Here is a 27575-nt window from a genome sequence, read left to right on the forward strand (position 1 = left end):
TCCATTCATTTGAAGGAGGAGGAGCAGGAGGAGTCACCGGAACCAGACGAAGGGGGCCCGGCCACTATAAAAAAAAAAAAAAAAAAAGTGTGTCCCTGAAGGAAAGAACTTTACGCTCATCGTCCTCCGCCCCAGCATGCCGCGTGACACCTCCGGAGTCTTTAAATGGACAAGTCAAGGTTGACAGCCTTGTGTTGACTGACAGTTACGACCTCACTCCCAATCAGGATGGACGCCAGCTTCTTAATCGTCTTCTCCGTTGTCCTGCTCACTTCCGTCCCGTTGTCTTGGTCCTCCTTGGAACCTTACGATCTATTGTACACGGACGCTTTGCGGGCGTTTAACAGCGGTGACTATGACAGCGTGGTGCGCACCATGGAAAAAGCGCTCAGCAGTTACACCAACGTGCAACGCTCCAGAGTCCGCTGCCGGTTGAGGTGTCAGGACCAGCATCCGTTCTCGGACACCGTTTCCGACTTGGGCTTTTTTGATGTGGTGTTACGCAGAGCGTCGTGCATGGACGATTGCATCGAGCAAGACATCGGCGTGCAGTCAATGCATAAAATCAGCCAGGATGTCGCGGATGACTTCCGCAGGCGGACCCCTTACAATTATCTCCAACTGGCTTATGTCAAGGTAAGCACCGATGGTGGGGGGGGTTGGAAAGTAAGTCTTGAAAGGACACCATTGTTGTCTCCTCAGCAGGGGTTAGTTTGTGTCCCTGCTGATTGGCTCCTAATTCTTCAACATCATCATCAGTTACTGCCAGAAAATGTGATGTGAAGTTGTAAGGAAGTGATTGGACTTTACTCTGCTGGCCTAAACACAATCAGAAGCACTAACTTTTACATTTAAAACCCAGGTGATCATGGTGGCTGTAGAATAATTCAGGTTACCCCCCCAGGTACCAAATGCACTGCCTGCAATTTTACAGGAAACATTCACACTGCACACATGGAAGGTGCACAAAGTACATGCACAATCCAAGGAGGGTTCAAATGTTGACCTTTTTTTTTTTTTAACTCAATTTATGAGGACTCTCTGGAGATTCGAGAAAAACTGAAATGGCCCCAGTAGAAAAATAAAAGGCCTCCCACCCGTGTGCTGGTTGTACCTAATGAGGTGTATAGACTTGTATCATTTTCTACATTCAATCCAGAAACATCTTGAAGGTATCATGTTGAACATACTGTTTTGATTAATGGTACAGAAAATACACCATAAATGTCCAGTCAGGACACAGCAGGGTTTTATATACTTGATCAGCACAAGAGCCAAAACATACTCCCAAGGCTATGAGCAACCACAACATAAAATGTCATAATTGATGACAAAAACATAAATCAAAAATCCCTCAGCCAAGAGTTAATATGCCAGCTTGATGAAGGAATAAAATAACATAGGTGATTGTATTTTTAATTATGACAATGTTGCATGAAACTGATCTCTTCACATCTTTTATTTTTCGCTTTGTCTGTGGATTTCTTCCCCTCTGTGTATCTCAGATATATCGTCGTGCCAAAAAATGTGTACGCGCAGGTGTTTTTGTCCAGAATACTTCACCGCTAGTGGTGTCATTGGACGTTGAGGTTATTTGTTCAGCATTCTTCACATTTCTTGAGCTTTATTTCCCCATGAGATCCATCTATTTGCTTGGGATGTTGTTGATCACTTCACGTGGGAACAATCCATTGCAAGAGGAGTAAGCCACTCGGTTGTAACTCGAAATACAGACGCTACGGGTCTGAACATTGTGTCGAAATCAGAAAGGGCAGCTGACTTTTACATCATTTTTTTTTTTTTTGGTAGCTGTACAAGCAATCTGAACTGAAGAAAGGTCACAGACATGAATGTGGTTTCCTCATGAAGTAGCTGAACATTGCTTGACAATAGGAGCAGGTGAAAAGTCAATTATGAGCATGTATAGCTATTTGGGATCAAAATTTCTAGCTATTTATAGATGGCTACAATATAAGATTTTTACAATCATGTCATTCCAAAGTACCATTTTTTTCAGTTTTTACAGAAAACTGCTTCAAAATATTAGTAAAAATAAAAATAAATCAATCATTTTAATAGATTAATTTCACCTATATTGTATGCCAATGGAAATATTTAGTCATTATTACCAGACGACAGCTTCATCGGCCGTCTGCGTTTTGTTTGTGGTATCTTATAGTTTGCAAATAAGTCTGAACCACAGACTACTTAGAGCTCAGATGGGATGCTGGCAGCAGCTTCTTAAGGGGAAGCGGAGAGCCAGTCGTCTGACGGAGCAGCTCCGCACGCCCGCTGATGACACACAACTTCCATGCTCACATTTAATGGGAACTTGTTCGACCCCAAGCTGTCTGGTTTGGACATTTCCTTTTGAATCAGTCGACAACATTGATTCATACTTAAAGTACCGATCTCGCTTCGACCTCTTTTTTTTCAGATGTGCTTTTAAACTCACGTGTACTTTAATGGCACTTTGTGGTATTTGTGAAAATTAAATAAGATTCCTGCAGCGTTTAGCATTCCGCCTTTACACGTCTTGTGTCAGTACAATGTGGCCTTTTGGACCCCTTTTGAAGAGGCTCCCACAGGCTCCGGACTGTTCCACTCTCTCAGTGCTGCGTATGTTCCAATCTTTTAGTGCTCGCAAATATTTTATTTTCCTGTTGTGGTCTGTTTGCTTTGCTTTAAAAAAAAAAAAGAGTGGCAGACTGTAGCAGCGACTGGGCTTGAACCTCGTGGGGGCCACGGGTTTCTGGGACTGACCGCGGAGTGATCAAAGGGCCCAAGCGTCACTGCTCTTGATTTTATCAGCAACTGCTGGGCTCGCAATCAAACACTGCTGATTATTGTTCTTAGTTTCATTCGATCCAAATGTGAAAGGTCATTCAATGAGTTGGAGATACACAAATATTTGTGCAAAGTAACATTGATGAATTAATTTCAGTTTAGGAGACATTGCATACTCTTCTTTAGGTTTTGATTGTGTGATCTAAACTCAAGGCTGTGCAATTCATTGAAATTCGATTTACAAATACGATGATTACACAAAATTTCCTTGTTTGGGAAAATAAATGATTGTTTGAATAATTGTGATTTCAATTATTACCAAAATAATCATGATTAATATGTTTTTCATAATCCAGAAGCTCTATGAAAATTCTCTTATTTCAACCTACTGTGGAATTTATTTACTGTGAAGCTTGCTGGTGTTTCGACTCATTATGTGATTCATTCATGACCCGCTCAGGTTGAATGTTTTGACTTGATTGCAGCACAACAGGGAGGTTAAAGCTAGAGGCAACATGGAAAATGGAAATCTCCACGTGTGATCCATTGCTGTATTTCATTCTTCTTGCGGCCCATTAATTTATTTATTTTAATCAACAAAATCTAAGACAAATATAAATTAATTCACTCACTACAAGAGGATCTTTCTGCCCAGACAGCCAGACATTGTGGAACTTGGCCGTGCCAAAGGTCTCCTGCATGACTGGACTTGAGCTGGTAGCACCCGGTAGGAATGTACGCGCCCACTGCGGCGCAGTTCCCCAGATATTGTTCATTGAATGCCTACCCATTAATGAGGTAATGAGGAGGAGTCTGTTGGCTAGGTGAGCATAATGTGAGTCAGCAGGTTCAAAAAGACGAATCATTTGGATTCCATTTCTTTTCAAGTCATAAAAATCCAAACTCAAAAGCAGACATTAACGGAATAGCTTAACATCTCATAATTGCACGTAGCAGCTGGCCATGCAGGTTTTTACACAGTATATAAATTTCCATGTGTGGGGTGTGTCTACATACTTACACACAGATGTTTCTCATGGGTGCATTGCGCTATGATTGAGGTAATAATCGGTCTGACCGAAAAAGATCTGAGTAGGAAGAAAAAAAAAGTTTTCCTTACTTGTCTTGAAGGATTTGTCGATGACTGTCCACAAGTAGACAAGGAAAGTACTGCTACCTGTCTTATCTCCTGAACTTAGCCTGAAATGAAAACAAATGCCTAAAATCTACGTACTAAACATTCAGAAGAAGTAGATGTCAAACCTGTCGTCAAGAAATATTACAAACGCACAGTGTATGTTCTGTCATTTGTTTCACTTGTTATCACACAAGACATGGCTTAAACAACAGTATGTTGTTGTAAATTATACAAGTATTTGCCCAGAGGTGACATGCTATCACTTTCTTAGAGCGGCTTGTTTTGCCTTTTCGACCTCACAGTTCATGTGACCCTGTTTGTTTGTGCATTGCTATGTATTCCTAAACTAATATGTGTCCAAGGTTCAAGAATCTTTTGGGCCCCAAAGTAGATCCCTGAGGCCAAACAGGTAGCATGACACCTTATTTAGAGGACAGAAGAGTGCTTAACTTGATCCTTGGCCACGACTGACCCTGCTGGGTCTCCACATCTGCTTTAAATCTCATGACGTTAGACACCAGGAGCCATTAACAAAGCCACTTGTCCTTCAGGAATAGTGAAGAGAAAGTGGAATGTGCTTATTTCAACTGCAGCTCACGTCATCTCCAGGCCAATGAAGAATCCTTCCCAGTTAGCTCATGGCTTTCCAAAAAATGCTAGCCTCAGCATCGCTTCACTTTTATGGAGTTCTCAATAAAACACAGTAGCTTTTATTGTCCAAACTGCTTCTACGGCGATTAAAATGATAATCAATTCTTCGAAACGATCTTACTAAAACACTTGGAGATCGCCAACAGTAGTTCCAACACGTGGTTTTAGATCTGCTGGCCTCTGGAGACGGTGAGATTCCATCATCAGGCACTTCATCCAAAGATTCATTGCAGTGAACGTTCCAAACACTGCAAGATGAAGTTTAATGTATCAAGGAAGAAACTGAAGTCATCTTTGAATCATCTCCTGGTTCCCCAAACTCATTTGAACGGAGTAAAAAGTGAGACAGATGAATTACTCGGGATGGAAAATCCTTGACAAGTTTTTACTTCATTACCTTTCCTGAAGTCCAAAGTAATTTATCACAATGTGGTTCGGGATGTTAGCTGGACAACATTTTTTCAAGTCCTGCTATTGCTAATACACTCAAGACACGGGTAAAAATATCTTAACATGTCATGGCAAACTTTGCATTTTAAAGTTGATGAATAGAAGTTCATCTTTTGGCTCGGCACCAAGTCTCCTTTCTTATAATAGTGTTTTAATTTTCAGTAAAGTCAATTTCATGACTGGGTGTAACTCAAGACATCTCAGACTATAAAATTGTCACCATCAATTCAATTCAGATTTAAAAAATGTCATGACCTCAGAAAAAATATGCACAGCATTGAACCTGAATTTCTATTTCCAAATTAAAGGCCCATTTATAATGTAAATTGCCAACTGGATGTTGGAACAGAATTCTACATTGACTGTTTATGATACATTCTATTTGCATGTTTACTTCAGAGTTCAGAGTTGGATGTAATATAAGAGCCCTTCACTGAAAATAAACTTTTTAGCAGGAAATAACATCAGACGTGACACTTCAAGTCAACATCTTACCTCACGTGTTCATTGAAAGGAAGACATTCGTCTTCTACAAGATACACACTGAGCAAATTGCCGTTTCGCACATGTTGCTATCATAAGCACTTGTCTGACATGGCCACTGCTCGAGGTTAGTAGAGATCTCAGTGACTGAGTGGTATCCAATGTCACACTTCAGGAATGGAAACGGCTATAAATTCCATTTTGACTCTGGTTGGCTTTCATTTTTGAAGAAAGAAAAAAAAAGATTGTAATCAGGATCATTATAAATAGCAAAGAACCATTCAAACAAGTTTGACAAGTTTAAAAATGGATCTTGTTGAGCCCAGCTATGGCTTGACGTAGAAAGTAAAACATTAGTAACTCAACCCTTGTTAACCCCAAAAATACAAAACACATTTTGAAATCTCAATGTGATAATTGGCATTAAAAATTCAAATGTTGTGACCCTTTTGTGGATTTTATTACCTTAGAGCCCGTAATATCTGTCAAGCATCATCAATATCTGCTATTCAGTAGCAAGTTATTTATTTTTCTCAAGCTGCTGCGCCTCCGTTGAAGTCCTCCACACCCCCAAGAAAGGCTCACCTCTTTGAAAAGTGCTGACCTAGTAGAGTCAACATTGACCCCCCGCACTCCCTCCCAGATCTTACAAATATAGCTGCTGTTGAAAACCTCACTGGCAAAGCAGCTTCTCTTCAAGGAACTAATTTCCCCAGTTTCCGTCAACCTCACGAGAGTTAACAGTCTTCCATGTCGAGATTTTATTACTAATGTAATAAAAACCCACAAACTCTAAATATCTCCATTTATACCTCTTTACTGGGAAAACCCAAACTCAAGAAGGCCCAACTTTTTTTTTTTTTTAATAGTCTAAATCAAGTTCCACGGCGTAACTCAAGTGGTTTTAGTTAATTATAGGTGTGATGGTGAATGAGATCTTGCATGCTTGTAGCATGTGTTTGCTTCTTGATTCAATTTAAATACATCTCAGACATTGTAAACTACATAATCCCCCTATACATAAACATAACCATGTAGCATTAAGATTCAAATCCGCTGGGCAGTCGTTTAGAAGAAGAACTTCTGTTACAAATTACAAAGGGGGCTACACCTACTTATTAACGGGGAAGCCTTGCAAGGGGCTCACCTTGTGGGCTGGTTACCAAGCAACGGGGACACAAACAAGGCTAATAAAAGGGATGCATGGTTTACAGCATCTTCTCATCTGTCAGAAATTTTGGGATGGGATCGAGATCTTGTCATTAGATTAATATTAGATAGGACTGCAAAACTTTCCGAGACTAAAGGGTCACATCAGATGTTGGCCGTTCATTTTTGAAATCTTTGATTTAAAAAAAAAAAAAGGAAAAAAAGAAAAGAACTTTTCATTCAAACAGCTTTTACAACACACTCGCTGTAATTTTTCTCTTTAGGAACTTCATCTTCACTCTCATGTGGGTCTTCACTAAAGACAGCCAAGAATAACGTGCTGCCGGGTGCCGCCGTGCGGTTTTCTGTGATGTGCTGGCATGTCGTTTGCACGTTCATGTTTTCCCCCCACGTGCTGCTTACTTATGTACAGTACAGCCCGGGTGCGGGTTTTGGTCAAGACATTCATGTTTTAGTGGGCTGTCAGCTTGTTGGAAGCTTCAACTCAGACTGTACGTCCAGTGCCAGAGGCATAGCCAAGAGGTTCTGTCATGGGACACATCTCAATGGTAGGATGATGTCATTTGAGTTTACAGAGCAACAGGAGAAATTAAAAGCAAAGTTGACTTGACACACATTCTGCCGCCTTGTCCAATCAACATTTTTCCAGTGTCGCTCAATCATATTTGACAACAGTTTATAATTAGAGCCCCGTAACGCTTGGTTTTGATGGTTCTCAGAATATTCTTTTTCATTGAATAACTGAATTCCATCTCGCCTTGTTAGGTGACTGCACAGATTCTTTTTCGAGCAAAGATTGCAAATCATTCCGCTGTGTCACATGAGGTCAATGATAAAGCACACTGATCATAAATGTTTAAGGATTTGAGTATTTTTTTTGTCAGTTTGAATACGTCAGTGTGGTATTATTTATGGAGCAGAACAAAATTTAAACCGTGGATATCCACACTCAGACTTCATCCGCTATTTAAAGTCATGACTCACACAATGACAATGCTGTTTTCCATTTTTGTCTTTTTTTTTTTTTTAAACGCAATGAACCGTCTGTAATTTTCAGCATGTTTCTACCACACGTTGTAGATGACAATTTTTCCTGGCGGCAAAATCCGCTAACAAAAAGGGCCCACTTCTGCGGTTCTACATCTAAAAGACAGCAGTTGTGATTGGGAAGCTGTGCGGTTTGACGCTTTCCGATATAGGAACATATGCTGGCTTTTCAACTTGGCTCAGTGGGAGGCTGAAGGGAGGATATGAGCTCACCAGGGAGTTTGGTCCCATCCTTTTGTTTCAATACAGGATGATGGCATAATCTCATTTCACTAGCGGCCACCTGGTTTCATTTTCAATGGCGGTGGTCATTTTTAAAAAAAAAGGAGAGCTTTGTTTTGATACGTCTGGTGGTGTTTTTCCTCGCCAGATTGTTGGGGATTTCCTCTCGTACCCTGGAGACTTCCTGTTATCTAAGCCATGACTCAGTGACTGAAAAGATTTCTTCCACTAGTTTTTTTTTTTTTTCTCCGCCTCTGATTTCTACATTTGATTGATTTTTGGCAAACAGTCTTATCTAACCCTGCTTCAAGTGTTATGATACACTGAGCTGCAATTCCCTGCTATAACTTTAGCAGCTGCGGGTTGACTCAGATTCTATAATACTTTAAATTAATGACGCGGACTTGACTGGGAAGAAAAAGCTGAGTGACTACGATAAAGATGATTTCTGTATAGCGAGAAAATCGAGAAAGTTATTTTTTTTTAAGAACCACTTAAGTGAGGCCATCAGACAAGTCTTGAACTATAGAGAGACGATTTTAGTATACCAACTCATATTAGATTTTGGGTCTAATTTGGTTTTTGTAGGATATTTCAATAATGCAAGAGGCAGTTGTAGGTTCCTGTGAAAACTAAACTGTGGTATGAACATTCCAGTTGATGTGAACTGACGTATTACAAACTGCCCCCTTGTGATATGATGTCAGGTCTGAATTCGGGCAAATTGACAAATTCAAGTCAAACCAAAGACCAAAACACTCCTTGAACACTTTTGGGTTTAATTTCAACAATTTCACGGCAACGGTTTTCTCACTTATGTCACACACAAGAGTTCTCCAAAGACTGATTAACATGAGGACACGTTGTAAAGTTGACCGAGGGCAACCGAGTGAGCTATAGGCCAGTTGTGCCCGAGGGCCTCTCGTGAAAACAGCTGTGAACTTTGACCTTGCTGGCCTACACTTGTTAACATTTGTCACCCCCCCCCCCCTTCTAGAAAGAGTTGTCAGTGATTTTCCTTAACAAAAACAAAGCTTGGATGTTTAGACTCAATGGTTATTTGCACCTTTGAGTTTTTTTTCATTCAAGACATAAAAAGATTGTACGGCTGAGACAACAAGTTGAGTCAGTCCAGTTTCCCAGTAGTGTCTGGATTTGACATTTATGTCTAATTTTTAGAATGACTCTTCAAATCACCACCCTGTAACCTCTTAAAATTGTAACCACTTTGACCCTAGTGCAGTCACTATGCCATGTCGAGTTGGTACCAAAAAAGTAAAAAAAAGGGGAATTGATTCCATCTGGTCTCTGTTTCTTTATGTGCTCGGCTATTTCCTCATAGTAGTCCAATTTTTGGTAATTCCCATAGCCTCTGAAGTAGCCATTTTAAGTGGCAGCTGGCATTCATTCTTGCCAAAGTCAAAGCCTTGACATTACGTGAAGCTAAAGTGTCAGAACTGCCAAACCGAATGTTCTGGATTCTTGGAAGAGCAGATACAACAGAACACATACCGTAACTTGTGTTGTGTTATTTGGCTGTCGAGAAGCAAGACCGTGGCGCAATACTGCCGAGGTTTGCTGAAAATCTCCAGCCAAGATTTAACAGCATCTGCGCCGTTGCTCAAGTGTTGGAGCTGGTCATTGTTCATTCTTCTCGTGGTGTTGGACCAAAGAGTCTTTTAAACACGTGTTCATGCATGTGTGCAAAGATAAAAAAGAAAGAAATGAAACAACATGCAGGTGAGACAACAACAAGCAGTATGTGAGCATGTATCCTCTGACCCTCACACATCATTTCCTCCTTCTCTACAGCTCAAGTTGATCTGACTTCTGTGTAACCTCAACAATAGAGAGCAGCACATGTTTTTATTTCCCAAGCAGCTCTTAAGAGACGAGGCTGGTATTTTGAACGTATAGTAGAATGTGTGCTGATTTTATTGCCTGTGGTCATGCTGGGCCACGGGAGAAACTATTGCCAGGTGGCTCATTTCTGCCATGCCGGCTGAGAGAAATTGATGGATATCTCTGTCGGAAATGTTCAGGGTTGGCTGGGGGGGGGGCATGACACTCCAGTCAGTCTTTCACGTATACAGAAACATTTATTCCACATGGAGTCAGCTGCAAGTAATGGTTTTGAGTTTGTGTCGGAATGAATCATGCGCTATTGTGCAGTCACTTGGCAGTCCGCTCAGTCGATTAAACTCTGCTTGGGATTTTAGTAGTCCTTCTTTATTTAATTTAATGGCTCACTTAGAATCAACCAACAGTAACAAAGCATCAAGAAGAAAAATGGGCAATCATTGGAACACTTAAACTTTAACCCGAGTCATTCAAGGTTTATTATTTAGACAAAAATGTTACCTTGTGTGACTGCGTTCGTAATATTTCTAAGTGTCAATTTCAAATAATAATAAAAAAGTGCCTGCTAACTTAGCAAAATTAGTGTGATATTATTCTTGCATGTAGGGCTTCTATGAATGTTCTGAACTCCATGCCTCTATTCCGATTGTTGCCACGCCTGATACACCTTAGCTTATGTCATCTCGTTCTTCTTCAGGCCACAAACTCGTGGCTATGCCTAGATGATGCTATAATTGACACCACACGAGTTTACGTCTGGGACGGTAGTGAAAGTTTTCATATGTGCTGCAATGACCATCACAACCAAGGAAAAACTGTTAACCATTTCCAAACTATAATAAACTCTGGATAGAAAGTCATAGGTCCTAAAATGGCATTGTGTAATGTCAACAATTTAGAGCACATAGAGACACACTGGTATGAACCTCTCATGGGTGGCCGTGCAAGATTGACTCCAAAAGGATATGGAATCTGAAAGATGTTACCATCAATGAAGCAAACATTGTGAAGTAGTCCGTTATGGCTCTGGATTCACTTCTGCTTACACCGCCGGACCAGGAATAAATCCAAATCTGGAATTTAGACTATGTGGTTTTTAAGAGCTCATTTTCTCAATCACTGAATCAAAGTCTTGTTTTCTGTTCTTAATTCAGCGTGAAATATAAGCGGCCATTTATAGTATTTGGCCACACTTTTGTGCCTCCGTCAGTAGAAACATGAACATACGAAGCACTTTATTTACCGCCAAGTCGGAGTGTCTTTGTGTGCTTCATGTGTTGAGATTTAAAAAAGAAGTCATAACGTATCATATAAATTCATATGTGATCAAACACCTAAACTAAGCTGTTTCCTCCAAGCTTGTCTTATCTAGACAACATTACCTAATCTGAAAGATGTCTTGAGAATGCGAGGCATGTCGGGTGCTGAGAAATCTCACTAAAGGGTCACCTGACTGCCACTTATTACGACCCCCCCAGCCATATACAAAAATACCCTCACATGTTCCCTTCATGTCCAAAAGCTCTCAAGTCAACCACAGAAGGATGCAGACAAACTGGTGATCAAGTTTTTGAAAAACCGGAATGATGTTTTTTCCTGTTCAAATTGTTACAATTGTTAAGTTAAAGTTTTAAAAATCCTGCAGCTTAAGTAGTGGCTCAGGTTGACTATGAGGCACTTCAGAAAACTATTTGCTGCCCTACACAATGTGTGAGTGTTCCATCAGGTTCAACTGCATTATTTTGTGTGCGGCTCAAGTGTGCGTATTGTGTGCGTGTGAGACCCGAATTCCTCTTAGCATGCTGTGTGTCAAGGAAGCTACTTTTGTGTAATGCGACAGCAGCAACAGGAGACGTGTTCATGAAAAGACCAAACGGAGACCTTTTCGAGGCCCCCGATGAGGCCAAAAACAATCTTTACCTGTTGACCAATCCGTACATTTCAGATAGTCCAAGTTGTTAAACCAGGCTTACGACTATTAATACTTTTAAAGACTATTTCCCACGCAGTAATTAAATCAGCTCACCTCACATTAGTATGTGCGTTTCTATAGATTTATATCCACGCACTCTCACGCCAGCTGCAAAGCATGTTACTTTACGGCCCCAAACTCAGAACTCCCTGAGTTTGTGTAAAACCCGAGACATCTCAACCTCCCCCTTGACAGAAAACTCCCAAATATGATTATGACTGAAGTGTTCAACTCTTTAAATCAGTTTTTTTTTTTTTTATTGTCTCATCCAAACAAGCTATGCATGAACATGACGTGCCCTCCTTTTTGACTGTCCACATTAATAACAATTTCTAAACCCAAGATGCTAAATTCTTCTCTGTTTGTACACAAAAAATACTCTCACATTGTTTTCTGAATTACTGGCACGACATTATTTAAAGTTAAGTCTGTGAATGTGGAGGTCAATCTTGAAACAATGACTGATTTACTCTGAAATTACAAGGAAATAAGAAAAATAATCAAATTTACTGGTGGACTTATCCTATCATCCCCGCAGTCTGAGGAGCAAATTAAAAAATAATGAAAAATAAGCAACATGCATTTTTTTATATTGCTCTAATAGTTGTGAGGGATTACAACAAGACAAGAAACACAATATTAATAATAATAATAATATTGTCAGCTGTTTTTTTTGTCTGAGCATCAAAGGTTTGAGTAGATGGAAAAACACTATTTTGTGTCCAATGTAAATGAGTCTAAATGTGAGCATTGGTGGAATTTTCTTTCATTTGATATCTTCACAGACAAGTACTATTAGAAAACAGGCACTTCCGCCGTTGTGGGTGTGAACACAGCCAACTTATTTCCTGCCCAATGAAAGCAGCTCCACTCATTTGCTTTAAATAAAACAAACTCACCGGAGTTCATACAGGAGATCAACATATGCCGTAGAAGAAAAAGAAATACAAATAGTCATGTCAACTAATGTCGGACTTCTTCCCCAGCTAGCTCGCTAATTTGGCATCTGACATCAGCCACAACAATGTTGCGTTTCTATTTGTGTTTGGTGAGTGGGGGCCGCAGTGGGTGAGAGCTGTAACTGTATGAATGCTGGCTTTGTCCGCACATTGACCACACACATTGGCATTGTCGTTCGTTTTTTGCTCCTTGTTGCGTGCATTTGTCTACTTAAGAATGAACATTGACACACTATCGTGTTGGTGTGGCTCATGTGAGACGTGACCTCCATCTGGGAGACCAGTGCTCATTGTCTCTGGTGCTTTTTGGTGAAGAAAAAAAAACCCAAATGCCTTCATATCCTGTCATCTAACCTTTATGTCTTTTTCCTTGTCTTCTGTAGAGCGTTCGAGACGTACAGTACACATATAATGTCTTACCTCCGACAAAACCGTAATATTTATTTAGTTGGAGCAAAGGGTGGAAAAATGTGAATTACCCCAAATGTCAAACTTTTCTTTATGTTTAGCTCAATAGAAGTTCTTGTTTGCAAATATTTGCGGGTTTTCATGCGTGGGTTCCAGTTCCACTCTGTATAGACCTTTGACAAACACATTCAAGGTGAGAAAGACAAAACACAACTGTGTGTGTGTCCTACTATTTTCATTTCCAGTCCAGGAACAGACACCTTTATGCAAAAGGAAACAGTTGTAGACCAGCAAGTAGTCACGTGAAAATAAGACGCCAGTCTAACCGATTCTGTTTTTAGTACTTTGGAGAAAAAGAGTGTGCGTTACAGTTTTCTAGGAGAGAATGTGAGAAGGTTGGAGGGGGGGGGGGAGATTATGGCCTATTTTCCACCCTGTCTGCATTTCTTTAAACATTCACACACCTTTTTGAGGTTTCCAACACAAAGCTGCCCTTTAAGGTTCGCAACCTGGCCAGGAAGCTCAATCAGACATGGTTAAGACTCTGATGCTTGACTTAGGGGCTACAGTAGCTGATGTGGTGTCAGTTTGCTTTGGGAAAGAGTAACATTTTCTCCCAGAGTGAGAACTCCCTCGATGTTGAAATGAGCTGTCACTGGAGATGGAAAGGAAGCGTCCATTTCCCCCTACACCAAATGATGTCAGCGACAAGGCAGACATGGCTGAAACAATCGCCTTATTTAAAGAGGCTTGACGCAGATTGGCTCTGAATGGTTGTGAACTAATATTTGGGATCATGTTCAAGTATATTACACCAACAAAAGTATTGATACATTTTTTTCGACTGAGCCTGTGGGATACTTTTGTCCATTTATCCTGAACATTTGTCAGATGTCCTGGCTCACACTGTCATAGCTCATCTTGAAATTGTTTCATGTGGTTGAGGTCAGGGTTCTTAAGTTCTTTCTTACCAAATGCGTCAAAGCTTGGATTTATAGTCTTTGCTTTGTAGACTGGAGCAGAAGCTTCTCACAAAAAAAATATAATCATATAGTTGTTATGTATTTAAAATGTATTTTTATGTTTTGAAAAAAATAATACTTTGCCTTTATTAGTTTCTTACTTTTAGTTGCGTACTGTGTATTTTTATAGTTTTGTTATTATAATCAGGCGGATGATTTCGGTGTCTTTGTATAGACGCTAGTTTAGAAGTCAAGAGTGAGTCATCACCTCATCCCTCATCATCATTATCATCTTTTCATGGATAGTGAGTCATGAAGGAGTAACTCTTCGGCTATACTATTAGGACGGATTGTCCATTTGTGTTTGGCGAATCGTGACTAATTACCATCTAAATTCATTTATAAAGTCACTCCGGTCGGGTTTGTATCCACCAATAAATTCAATCTCAAAATATATAGTGCATGCTTTTCATTTTTTTTTCCCCCCCCTTAATAAAAGCCAGACGTTCTTGCGTCTGTTGTCTGACATATAATTCATTGGACATGCTCGTAGGCTTGTCTGCCAGCCAGGGATTCAAAGGAAGGCTAAACGATTGAACCCACTTGATGGAAGGAGCGTGGGCTCGCCATGGCCTCGTGTGTCTTCTCGAGCTCATGAAAGAGGCTTTCTGGTGGCGGCGGCAGCGGTGAGGCCTTTTCCAGAAATTCCTTAGGCATGACCTTATAGGAGGAACACTGTGGTCCAGGGTGGGGACAAGACTTACAGAAAGAGGCCACTGTGCAGAGCTGTCAGTGGTAATGGACAGATTAGAGGAAAAGGCGGTGTGATGGGAGGACACGTGGGCTGCGTTCACCCATGACATCATCAACAGCATTTTGGAGGTTTTTGTTTTTTTCCCCCCCCACCCCATGTGCATAGAATCTGTTTACTCACGTGGATGTTCAAGTTGATATAGCAGTAGAAGTAAAATAACCGGCGTGTTTAGCCTGAGATTAGAGGAGATGTCTACATAATTGGAGTAAATCCAAGAGGTTAGTAAAGAAAGCATGCATCAAAGCAGTTCAAATGTGTTTTATATTTTCCATTCTTGAAGGAAGGGCTAAAGTGCTCATTGTATGCATTCAAAATGTCAGACAGTGAAGCATTCAGTCGCCATTTAGACAAACGTTCCTTTCGTATGACCTTCATACCACATACGGCTGCCAAGTATTTGTGCCAAGCATAGCTGCTACTGAACTGCCCTACATTAAACCACATGAAACCTGAGCTAATGATGTCAAACATTCACGTGTCTTTTCTTTTTTTTTTTTAAACCAGATCTCAGTCACCAGACAAAATTGGACCTCAGTGGTAGAAACCAAACAAAGACTCCATTCTAATATTGAGTTTCATACAGGTGTGCAACATCATTCAAATTGTGGCAAAAGTGTTTTTAAACTAAAAATATGTTTTCCTGGCATAAGAATAACCATGAACAGGATAATTATTAAGGCTAATCATCAGAGCAATGAGAATGTTTACACCCATACACCCATTGTGGTTTGGGGTGTGCCTCCAACCTGCAACTTCAGTCGTTTGGTTTTCCATGCCCTGTTGCACAAACTGATAAAGCCTTCTCAAATGAGATGTGAAATATCTTCAAGGACAATCAGAACATTTGATTCAATCTACTTTGATTTTTTTTGTCTTCTGGTACAAGAAGCCGCTTTAATATTGTACCATATACTGTAATTATCAGTATAAAAAAATTGGCCTGTAGATTATATCCTTCCAGCAAAAGCACAGGCATTGCATGCATTTTCAGTATGACTTATCTGTTTCAGGATCAGGACATAAACTGGCGTCTATCCCTGTTGAATCCACCTTGGGCTTATTGCCACTTAGAAGTTACAGTTGCATTGATACTACAGCACCTGCCTGACAGTCAAGATATTGGAATCATTATCAGAATAGTCATCATGAGTTGTAAATAAATGTAGGCCTGCCAGTAATGACTTCTTGGCGTTAAGCAGACAAGCCCTGTGCCAGGAATATGCAAATGTGTTTAGACCTGTTCCAGAATGTCTGAGATACTGTTCAGAACAAAATGTGATATGCTTTAATCTTCACATCTCATTCTAATGTGTTGCATCACATATAAACTCTACAAGTTCTGAACTCTTGATCTGACAGATTCCGAATTTTGCATCCATGGTTTTGGTTGCAATGTGATCATCAGGTCATTGGTGTTAGTCCAGATGTGTTTGTATAGCTCCGAGTTAAGCGAGAGCACCGCGGAGTTTGGCAGAACACTTATCCCACATCAAGAGTTTGTTTATCATTTGATGCAGGGCGGTCCGGCACTTCTGGCACAGGTTGACCTTTATGGGGGGGGACTAAGTTACTGAGTGGAACCTCTTGGTACTCCTTTCAAACGTAGGTAAAGGAAAAATGCATGCTCGAAGATTTGTTTTCGTTTATTAGTGGAATGTAAGTGTAATCCTTTGTAACATAAAAAAGATTTTCCGATTTGAAAGATCTGGTACTTTTAGAACTGTTCCTCCTTGAAATGTTCTTGTGACGATGTGACATTCCGTTCTCCAACCACAAACAAATAGCCAAACCAAATCTCCAGTATAGCACCATAAGCCTCCAGAATTACTGTCTCTTGGATACCATGCATTCCAAACATTCCAATATCAGATTTGAGAATTGGTCCTTAGCCTTAAGCTTGGTGGTCTTTGAGGAGTTTAGGAACCTCCTCACTTGTGTCTTCATCACATGGAGGGAAACGATCTCTGTTTTGTCTCCAGGGCTCTGCGCAAAACATGTAAACAGATGACTAGATAGTGGTGTCGGGTTATGGAATCATCAGGCTTGCAGCAACACAGCAAAGGCTGTTTTCTTGAGGTTTAAAGACTGCCAGGAGGAGGCCATCTTATCTGTTGGTCTTGCACCTTTGATGGTATATCAACAAGCTCCCTTAAGGCCGGGAATGCAGCTGACACCATCTTAGTCTTGAGCCTTTCAAGGCCGACCGACCGAGCATATCCAACCGAAGTTTTATTTCCCACACTCTTCAATAAGAGCTTGACTGTCTGTGGGGAGAATGTTAAGTACTTTACTCAACTGTCACTCCACATAAATTACAAAAGTCTTTTACTTTTGTACACAAATTTATTCGACTCAATTCTCCTGTAGATTTCTTACCAATGTAGTTTTGAACTATCTTGTTATTTTGATTCAAGCTCAGCTGTCAGATGAGCAGATGAGAAAACTGAAATCTGTTTTAGGTTTGCACCTGTCATCAACTTGAAGGATTTAAACAGATGGATTTAGGTGTAAAAAAAAATAGATAAATACTTTTCTCGTTTGTCAATAGTTGCAAGTCATTGGAGACAATGTCACAGGGTGGTTCAACGTGTTTAAAATCAGGTTCCATTGATTGACATTTTTGGGGTCGAAATCTGGTCCCCATGACTAATATGACTTCAAGCTTGGCATTAGATAAATGTAAATTGTTTAAATTCTTAAGAGATGAAAGATGGCCTGAAGTTCTAACATTGGAATAAATCTATTCAGATCAGACCGGGTGTCACAGATTTAGTCCCTGCTGGGAGCAGATGTTTTGTGCTGCCATAAAAATTTAAGTGTAGGCCTGTTTTGCAATTACAATGTGGCGGAAAAAATACATTGGACCTTTTTTTTTTTTTTTTTATCAGCGACGGACCAAAACAGGTGCCAAGAAAAATGTTTGTGTTTGTAGATGAGATGGTCACCATGTCTGTTTCTAGTTACAGTTTTTTTTTGTTTTTTTAAAAAGGTGCTGCTCAATGACAACATACTTCTTTTTCATGTAATGACAAACTCTCTTTTGTGTTTTCTTTGAGCTGAAGCAGCCTGACAAAGCAGCGGCTGCAGCCCATACCTACTTCCAGGCCAATCCAGAACATGTGGAGATGAGTCAGAACCTGGAGCAGTACAAAGATCGCCAGGGGGTCGAAAAAGAACACTTTGTTGACCGTGAAGCTCGGCCTCACCAGGTAATGGAGAAGATAGTTTGATCTTTTTTTTTCCCCGCCAATCATTATTCGTTAGGAAGTATCTATCGTAAACAAAGACCCCTTTATTATGAGTATAGTAATCCCTGAATATTTCCACTTCGGCATTTGCAAATTTGATTCCTCAGATTTTTTTTTTCGTGTGTGCGCTCAGGCAAATGAAATAATAGTGCTTTGGTGCCATGTTGTAGTATCTTGGTGCCAAGGAACTGTTGAAGTAAGTTGAGTAACCTCATTAGGACAAAAGTAGTCCTTTGCCACCATCTTATGGCATCTATAAGCAATTAGGAACCCTTTGTTATGGAAAATCAAACACTCTAAAGTGAATGCAGTGAGTGCACGTCGCTACATGTATTTGGTTTGTGGCTGCACATATTGGCTAATTTCACTTACTGCGGCACTTGGCTAGCTGTCACCGTAATTCCTGATATATTGTTTTTCTTCTTCATGCTTCACAAAAAGAGAAAAGTAGTTGGAAGTATGAAAGACTCTTTATGTTACTGGCCGTTCAATGACTGGAAACTCCTTTAGTGCCGTTTGTGGTTAGGTTCTGCACACTTATTGAATTTTTTAGCCTTTCTTACACCACTCACTGCTTTTTGTTTCTTGTCATATGTTCTACCTCTGCTACTTCAATCTGTCATTCAAACTGGTTTCAATTGCTTTTACTCACAAACTCACCTTGCCAATGTAAACAGATCTTCTCTGAGCCATTACATGCTACATTATTATTTTAAAAACATAGTGCTCGTTTTCTGTCTGCTTTGGCTTACATCTTCCCAGCACTCTGTTTCTGATCATTTAAAACGCAAGTGTTTTTATTACGTACAGTTTTTCTGTTTTCTTTCATTGCAGCAATCCTTTAACGCAGCTATGAACTTGTACGAACAAGGCGACTACGAAGAGGCCAGCCGTCTCTTCGAGGAGGCTCTAGTGGAGTACTACAAAGCCGACATAGAGTGCCGAGCCTTGTGTCAGGGGCCGCATGAGTTTGAGGGCCACGGTCACCTTGATTACCCTTACAGCCTCTATGAAGTTATTTCAGGTAGCCACCGACACAGCACTCATTTATTTGAAACTTTTCAAATTCAATTTGGGCCATAGGTTGTTTTATTGTCACTATTTTTGTCTTTAGCAAATAAAAACTAATATCTCTTTGAAATGGTAAACACACACACCTGCCGAACCATTCCGGATGTCCTCTGTAGATGAAAGTGTTTTCCTTTTATGACATCCTGGAACGTCAACGGCCAGATGTCATCTTCGAAGACATATTGTGTTTACACTAGTGGTTTTATAAAGTTGTTTGTCCCTTGGACAGCAGTTTCCAAAGTAATGACTGATGAGTTCTTATCTAACATGAAAGCAGTAAAACTTGAAATGGAGCTTGAAGCATTTTTTTTTTTTTTTTTCCATCAACCTATCGTGACTGTTCTGTTTGGCCCTGAGCCTGAGCTAGGCTATGTCATGCTGAAAGAGACCCGGGAGGCTCAGACGAGGCCAAACAACGCTCTTTGTGCTCACCGGGTGATCAAATCTGCCTGGCAGTGGCTTGGCTCTGAATGTCATTTGGCCTCGAGTCAAAGGGCGAAAGACAGTAATGTGATCTCAGCGCACTGCACACCGCACTCTATTTGCATAATGAAAATTACATTTCAGAGTTTGGAATAATATTGAATTAGAAAATATACACTTCAAGGGCACAGCACTAAAGCACCTTCAAATGAGATCCATTACATTTTGTTAAAAGGCTAAGCACACTTGGTCATCTTTCTTTTGAGTTTGCCTAAGTTTGATTCTCTCAAGTTTTAGTTGACAGTGTAAAATACTCGCTTCCAATACAGCTGCAGTTAGAGAGCTATCAAAACACGCTGCTTGTAATAAATATAATCAGAGCGAAAAGTCGCTGGGTGTTGTTTGTGTTGACAGCAATCAGTGGAAAAGTTGGTGGCTTGTGTGCAGTAGCGCCTGCTTAATCACTGGCGGGCGTTTCTTTGTTTTGAATATGTGAGGCCCTAAACAACAGCTAATTAATGTTGGATGGGGTTTTGTTTGACTTATAATCAGATGATTATTTTCAATTCCACTCTTGGAGGAAGACGTCCGTTACGATGTTTATTTTATGGTGTGATTGTAATATTGTGCAATCTGTTCTCAAAATATTGAGTTGTTTTTTTTTTTTTAATTGTTTTGACTCAGAAAGTGAGGTTCTTAATAATCGCTGCACGTTTTTTGGACACGGCTTCTGAGACTGAACAGACCGCAAACAAAGGGGAGGAAATAATGTTGCAGCTGTGCTGGGGTGATGTCAGTGATCATTCACAACACGGAAGGCAACGGGCCGCTGTGCTGCTTTTCCTCTCAGGTCTTAACCTGAGGAAGTAATATAGTTGCTATCTTCCCAAAAAGGTCAAGAACCAAGTTTGTCATCACCACAAAGACACGACACACTCCGTAATTCTCTTTGTCAAGACAGGAATCTTGTGAAAGTGTAGCTCAAGTTATAGCCGGTTATGTTTACCTTCACTAAATGTGCTACATGAGCGACTAACTGGCTTTCATCCAAGTTGTCTCATTCCCATGCTAGTATCTGTTTTGCTGTTTTTTATCTTCACCTCCCACTCCTGGCCAATTTCATTGAGGGTGATGACTCTATGTTTATCAGAGTATCAAGCTCAGTTTTCCATTGTGAAATGTAAACAAGCAATTAATCATTTTGGGCCTGTGTGTTTTATGAGATGTGCTGACATCACACAGATGATCTCAGCAGTGTTAATGGCTGTGGGGGGGGGGGGAACTTAATTAACCAAAGGACCACCCAGCAGTGTCACTTGCAACTGTGATGGGAAACCATAATATTTTCTGATCGAGATTTTTCCATTGTCGAAACTGATTCAAATCGTTTTGTTATTACAGACCACTTCACTCAGGTACTCCACTGCGAGCACGAGTGCGTCAGAGATCTCGCCACCCGTCCGGGCCGGTTGTCACCCATGGAAAACTACTTGCCGCTGCACTATGACTACCTCCAGTTTGCCTACTACAACAGTGAGTCCTTTAGCTTTCTCCGTACAATAAAGCAATCATTATTGTTGTCGAACTTGCGAAACACCCAAGATGCCACACCTAAGATTGACCATTTTAAATTTGGATACACCCAAAAAAGATGCTTTCAAGATTTTTATTTATCTTTATCATGCCCACTGAATGTCTAGCTCCCTAGTGTTGTCTAATTGTGCCCAAGCGTGGGTGGAGTTGTATTTCTTTTACTTTTTCTTATTCTTTCTTTTATTTCTATACCCACCCCAAGGTGGAAATGGGGGTTTGCGCCGTTATGGGAATGAACACAGCTGGCTAGTTTCTTGACTAAAGAAAGTGGCTCTTCTCATTAACATTAACACGACAGACACGTGAGTCTATGCAGATCTGTGCACGTCTGCCGAACTCAGAATCTGTTTACCTGTTTCCCTCGATCAGATCCACCAAATTCGTGTTTAACCACTTGCGTCACAACTTAAACATGCTTTTAGCTGGTCCAAATTTTTAAATGTCAAGTATGACCAGGCGTGTAATCGAAAACATCCTGGAACACCCAGTGCGGAATAGCCCAGTTGTCACACTTGGCAAATACGTTAGTGTTGACTTGCCACGTACTTATTAATGAATTTGTGACATTATTTTAAATTTGGTCGCTACACTACACATCACATTAGATGCTTACTCATTTGATTTAAAAATGCAATAAGAAGATGCAAAGCAAAGCAAAGGAAAAAATACTTACTTTTCCATTGCATAGTAATAAAGTCAACTCAACAACTCCGCGGCTTGCTTAACACCCCACAGTGGCTCTATGTTTGCCATCACTCGGCAGCCTCCCATTCCCTGGGTGAAACCTTCTGCGAGGTTTTTCTGACCGACTGATCTCATATCTCCCGTCTGTTACTGAGGCGAGAAGGTACAACAGACCACAGCAGATGTATCGTGTCAGCCCAGACAGGAAGCCTCTGGTTAACCTCGCGGCTTTACAAGCTCGGAAAGAATGTGATTGTGAGCTCACTGATGAGCAGAAGGTGTAAGTCTTTGGGGGGGGCTAACGTCAGCGTGACTTGACCCACTGATGCTTTGGAAATGTCAATCAGCTGGAGTCAACTTGGATTTCCTCTCCTATTAATGGGGGATCCAGCAACGATTTTTCCAAAAGTGTTTTTGCTGTTTCTGTCTCTGCAGTGGGAAAAATGGAAGAGGCGCTGCAGTGTGCGCTCACCTACCTTTTATTCCATGAGGGTGATGAGTTCATGACGGACAATGTTGACTTCTACACAGAGCTGCTGGGATACAGCGGTGCACCACGAGAGGTCAGATTCTGTTGTGTTATTTGATGGATTCGTGCCCACCCAGTTCAGTACAGTAATAAACACTGCACTGTTTTTTTTTTTCTAACTTCATAAGCAACACAACTGCATGTACTGTAGCCAATTGAAGATTTATTTTTTGATTTCTTGAATCCAAACCACTTAGCTCACTTACCAGGAAAAATACTGCATTAAATTCCAATTCATCCTCTCTACAATGTGCTGCATAACAAAAATGTTAATAATTAATGATTATTTAAACAGTCATTGAGTTTTAGGAATGTAGATCAGCAAAATTACTTTTTTTCCTGGTTGAGTCACACATTTATGGCTACTTGTTGCTAGGCAGAATTCCACTGGGCTTTTTTTTAATGACAGGCAAGGGGCTGCCCTTGGTCTGAGAGCCAGCAGGAATAGGAAGTGATACAGACACACACTTGGGAAATTACTCCCCCAAAAATATTTGAACTACTGCCAGACATGGAGTTGTTTTTTTATTGCATCACTACTTTTTTATTAGATATTGATATTCATTATTACATTTCACAATTAACAAACAGCGCTGTCTGCTGGATCTGGTTATCATATCATAAATGCAGATTTTCCAAGTAGTGGTAGGAATATCGAAAAGCTAGATTAGCTTCAACATTATATAGCAGAGGTTGGCATCCAGTCAGTTTTCCACACAGCTTAAGAGCAAAACACCTGCAAATACTTCCTGTTTTTCTTCAAATCAAACTGCAGACAAATGTTGGCACACAAGCGCTCAGCCATGTGCTTCTTTCCTAACTGAATTAAAGGCTCAGAGCAGTGTTTCAGGTTTTCAATTAAATATGGGTCTGACCATCTGATCTGGGGTGTGGGCATTGAAATAAGATACTCAGCAATGGAGAGCCAGACCTCAAAGGAAAAGTGTGGATATGAGGACGAGGGAGATGACAGCAGTCAGGAGTGCATTAGTTGTATTTCTTGGACCGGGTTTATACTAACCATCTGGCAGTAGTTTCCTTTTTAGATTTTGGTTTTCACTTGTGCCGTAGATTTTTTCTTCCAGCTGGAAGAATTAGCCATTTTTGTATGTTAATGAAATTCCGACAACATATTTCTGCATCTGATTCCATGTCCTCAACAATTAGAGGCCAAATGTATGTAAGCATGATATACATTCATCTTGGTCATATTTATTTATTTATTTATTTCACCACTGCTGATTTGTCACTTCCTAAAACTGATGAGCTGCTTCATGTGTAGCTCATATTATGGCTTTTATTGTTATATCCTTCAAAGTCCTTCCAGTCTCAAAGTCCCAAAACCATAGACCCCCCCCCCTCTCCAGCCTCAGGGAGGTCCCCTTTCAAGGCTCGAGATGTCGATGCCAGGCCTGAGTTGCCTCCCTTTCACATAATGCTGCCTTTCAGGCTTTTACCATTAGGGGGAAAGTTAAAGAGGCAAACCCGCAGACGTCTCTGGCAAAATAAAGGAGCTACTTCTATGAAAATTTAAAATCGCTTCAAAGCAAAAAGCTTCTGGTTGCCCATGCTCGTTGCCATGGTTGTTTGAATCAATTTGAGAAAGTTCTCCTCAAGGAGAAAATAGGCCAAACTTATTTGTGAATCTCACAAATGGTATCAGCCGGTCTGGTCGGCTTCCCTACTGCTGCAGCATGTGTGTGTAAAGAACAAAAGCAAACACTCTTCCTCCTTTAAGTCTCAACCCTGTCGCAATCCGCATGAATGAAAAGTCAACATCAGCAGCCGGGGAAGCAGCATGATGCTCTTCTTTCTTACAGGCTGGAAATCCCGTCAGAAAATAGGAATAAAATAGATGCTGATAAGAAAAAGGTTCCCTATAATGACATCACTGATATGTGTATTCACAGGAGGCTGCACGGTACCTGAGGAGGCACAAACAAGAGCTGGAGCTTCTTCTGATTGGAAGTCGAACCATGGGAGTGGACTTCATTGATGGGGTATGCAACTGCTTGCAACATCAAACGCATGAAAGAAAACTAGAATTATTTGTTTTGGGTGTTCAGAGTTGCCATCAAATGCAAAGAGCACGTATATGTGAACGAGCAGGGCTATTTTTTGTACACAAATACGTCTGCTGAGTGTATTTAGAAGTCATGCACGTATTATATCTGCTAGAAATGACTCAGAGTAGGCTGGCAGGTTTCTGGTATGATCAACAGCAATCTTTGCTTTTTTTTAAGTGAAAGGCGACACCTGCTGGCCATTTTAACTTTGAATGGAAAAAAAAGTTTATAATTTTATCCTTCTCATAATTAACACTTATTGGTCATTGCAGAATTACTGGAGAAGCTCGGGTGGGAGAGCTGACTCCACCAGGTACTTATTTGTTTACACCTTCATGCATAATGCTTGCTTATGGTCACAATATTAGGTACATCTGCACAATCTAAAATATGTTACTTGAATAGAAATATTTAACCAATAATTAATGTTCTCGTTATATTACCAGTTACTTGTAAAGTTACATATTAGACGTATTTACATAATAGTTGAAATTTTAATTACAAAAATATTTAAATTGCAATATAATAGTTTATACATATGATAGCTTTATAATGAAAAAATATTTTATCAATTTCATAAATATTAACATTTTGTTGAAAAACGTTGCGGTTCTTGTGCAGTATTCCCTCTGGCACGGACGGTGAGATGGAGTATGTTCACATCGCCCAGAAGAAGAATGTCAGTGTGGCCCCATCACAGGAACTTCAAGAAGGTCACATTTCTCTTCACATATTTTCCAGCCTGTAGTGATGAGCATTTGACAAAAACAGCTTGGTGCTATGCGCAGGTGGGTCGTTGTTACACGACGGCGTGAAGCTTGTGCACAATTCGGCCGACTTGAACGGGACTCAACGGGTGTTGCTGGATGAAGTTTTAACCGAGGACGAATGCGCAGAGCTCCGACAGCTGGCGCAGGTAAGGACTCGAGAACAGGGGCGGAGCTATATGGTGGCCAGTGGTGACCCCATGATTAAAGCTGGATAATTACTTCCATCTTCCTGCCATTTCCACACAGATTTTTGGGTCACAAGCAACAACAAAATTTCTCATGAATTATTTCACCATATGACGTGGGCAGCAAGATGGATGCCGCATGTTGTAACTCTGCCGTCTTTTAGACAGTCACGCTGGCTGGCGACGGCTACAACGGCAGGCAGTCTCCTCACACCCCCAATGAGAAGTTCGAAGGGGCCACGGTGCTCAAAACCCTGCAGGTACACATAGGGTCAATTGAAATTCACCCTTGGCCATGATTGGAGAGTGCTCATGACCAGGTGTCTTCATTCAGTATGGCCACGAGGGCAGGGTGCCCATGAATAGCGCCCGCCTCTTCTACGACTCCAGCGAGCGAGTAAGAGACATCGTTGCGTCCTACTTCAAGCTCAATTCCACTCTGCACTTTTCCTACACTCATCTGGTGTGCCGCACGGCCATTGAAGGTGAGTCATTTTGAACATATGAGAAATTGTAAAAAAATGGTTACTGTCCAGACAAGCCTGCTTAGAAATATGCTAATCGGTTCAGAGCTACTTATAATGGGTTGTAGAAAAAAACCATTTAGGTTTTGTCATTTTTAAACCCGAGGAATGGCTGTACATGTTTTTGGGTCGGATTTTGACAGGTCAGCAGGACCTCAGGAATGACCTGAGCCATCCCATCCACGGTGACAACTGTCTGCTGGACCCCGAGGCCAATGAATGCTGGAAAGAGCCCCCCGCGTACACACACAGGGACTACAGGTTAGTCTCGTCACCGCAACAAAATTCTTACTTCAGCTGCATAAAGTATTTTGGTACTAAAATGTTAACATGACTAAGAAATCCATTAAAGCACCGCGTGTGTGTTTGAGTGAGTAACTCTAGCGTTGTCTACTTCTTTCAGTGCACTACTATACCTTAATGGAGATTTTGAAGGTGGCGAGTTCATCTTTACCCAGATGGACGCCAAAACAGTTACTGTAAGTTGATTTGTGTTTTCCAAAAATATCCAGAGATAATAAATGACAGCTATTGAAATGCGTTGTGGGAATTTTCTTTTCTTTTTCCCAACACCCCCAAAAATCTTTAAAAAAAAATAATAATCACTAATAAATATTGTATTATGTTTTCCGCATAAAATTAATTTCATGCTGCAATGTAAGGCCAAAATTTGGAGTTTTTTTATCATTGTTTTGTTACGCCTCCTCTTCAGGCAACAGTGAAGCCCAAGTGTGGCAGGATGGTGGCGTTCTCCTCCGGCGGGGAGAATCCGCACGGCGTCAAAGCCGTCACTAATGGGCGAAGGTGTGCTGTGGCTCTGTGGTTCACCTTGGACCCGCACTTCAGGGAAATGGTATGTACATCTTTCTTTTTCTTGTATGTACATGTCCTGCTGAAGAATTGAACATATCCAAAGAGAAAGTTGTTCCGCTTGCTTTGCTTCCTGAAAGGAGACAGACACTGATTGGTGCACTTGTTGTTTATTCAGGAGAGACTGCAGGCAGATGAGGTGATTCAATCCATGGTCACGCAGTCCATGTTGACTCAGGGCCTCGACATCAACCCCAAAGATGAATTGTAGTTGTAGCCTCCACCTCATCCGTTTGTTGATGACAGTTATTTATTGTGGAATTTATCTTGGAATCAGAAACAGATCTATTTTTCTACTATTGTAATTGCAGGTTTGGGAATATTTGTTGCTGGGGTTTTTTTGTTGTTGTTGTTGTTGTGAGTTTGCACACCAATGCTGGAGTGTGTTCTTGCTGTTTGTTTGTCTTCTTCTATGTCTCACTGATCTGTGAAAGTGTCAAAGGGGAGATTTTTTTTTTTTTTTTTTCCTGCTCCAGGTTGTTACTTTTGAGTTCAACATATTGGTTTTAATGAGGAGAAACACTATGTGGAGTACATCATTACATCAAAAGTTACTTACTACATACAGGTCAGTAATACTTGACAAGTTGTCGGTACTTCCCACGTCCAAAATAGTTTTGTTTTGTTTTATTTTATTTCCATGCCAGGAATTGTTGTCCTCAAAGTAGACAGTGCACTGTTTTCTCTTT

The 27575-nt window shown here is 40.7% G+C and overlaps 1 protein-coding gene across 1 annotated transcript; it reads left to right on the forward strand.

Moving 5' to 3' along the window:
• p3h2 (prolyl 3-hydroxylase 2) lies at nucleotides 1–27508 on the forward strand. The gene is made up of 15 exons (XM_085928131.1): nucleotides 1–636; nucleotides 17980–18132; nucleotides 19006–19195; nucleotides 21067–21198; nucleotides 22378–22505; nucleotides 24382–24471; nucleotides 24810–24850; nucleotides 25159–25250; nucleotides 25326–25453; nucleotides 25657–25752; nucleotides 25827–25977; nucleotides 26160–26277; nucleotides 26420–26495; nucleotides 26729–26869; nucleotides 27005–27508. The coding sequence occupies exons 1-15, from the start codon at nucleotides 229–231 to the stop codon at nucleotides 27095–27097; spliced, it is 2037 nt and encodes a 678-aa protein (XP_085784257.1). The 5' UTR covers nucleotides 1–228; the 3' UTR covers nucleotides 27098–27508.
• The last annotated feature ends 67 nt before the right edge of the window (nucleotides 27509–27575 follow it).

Source organism: Syngnathus leptorhynchus, chromosome 13 (genome assembly GCF_054491065.1).
Source record: "Syngnathus leptorhynchus isolate UIUO chromosome 13, UIUO_Slep, whole genome shotgun sequence".
Lineage (NCBI taxonomy): Eukaryota > Metazoa > Chordata > Actinopteri > Syngnathiformes > Syngnathidae > Syngnathus > Syngnathus leptorhynchus.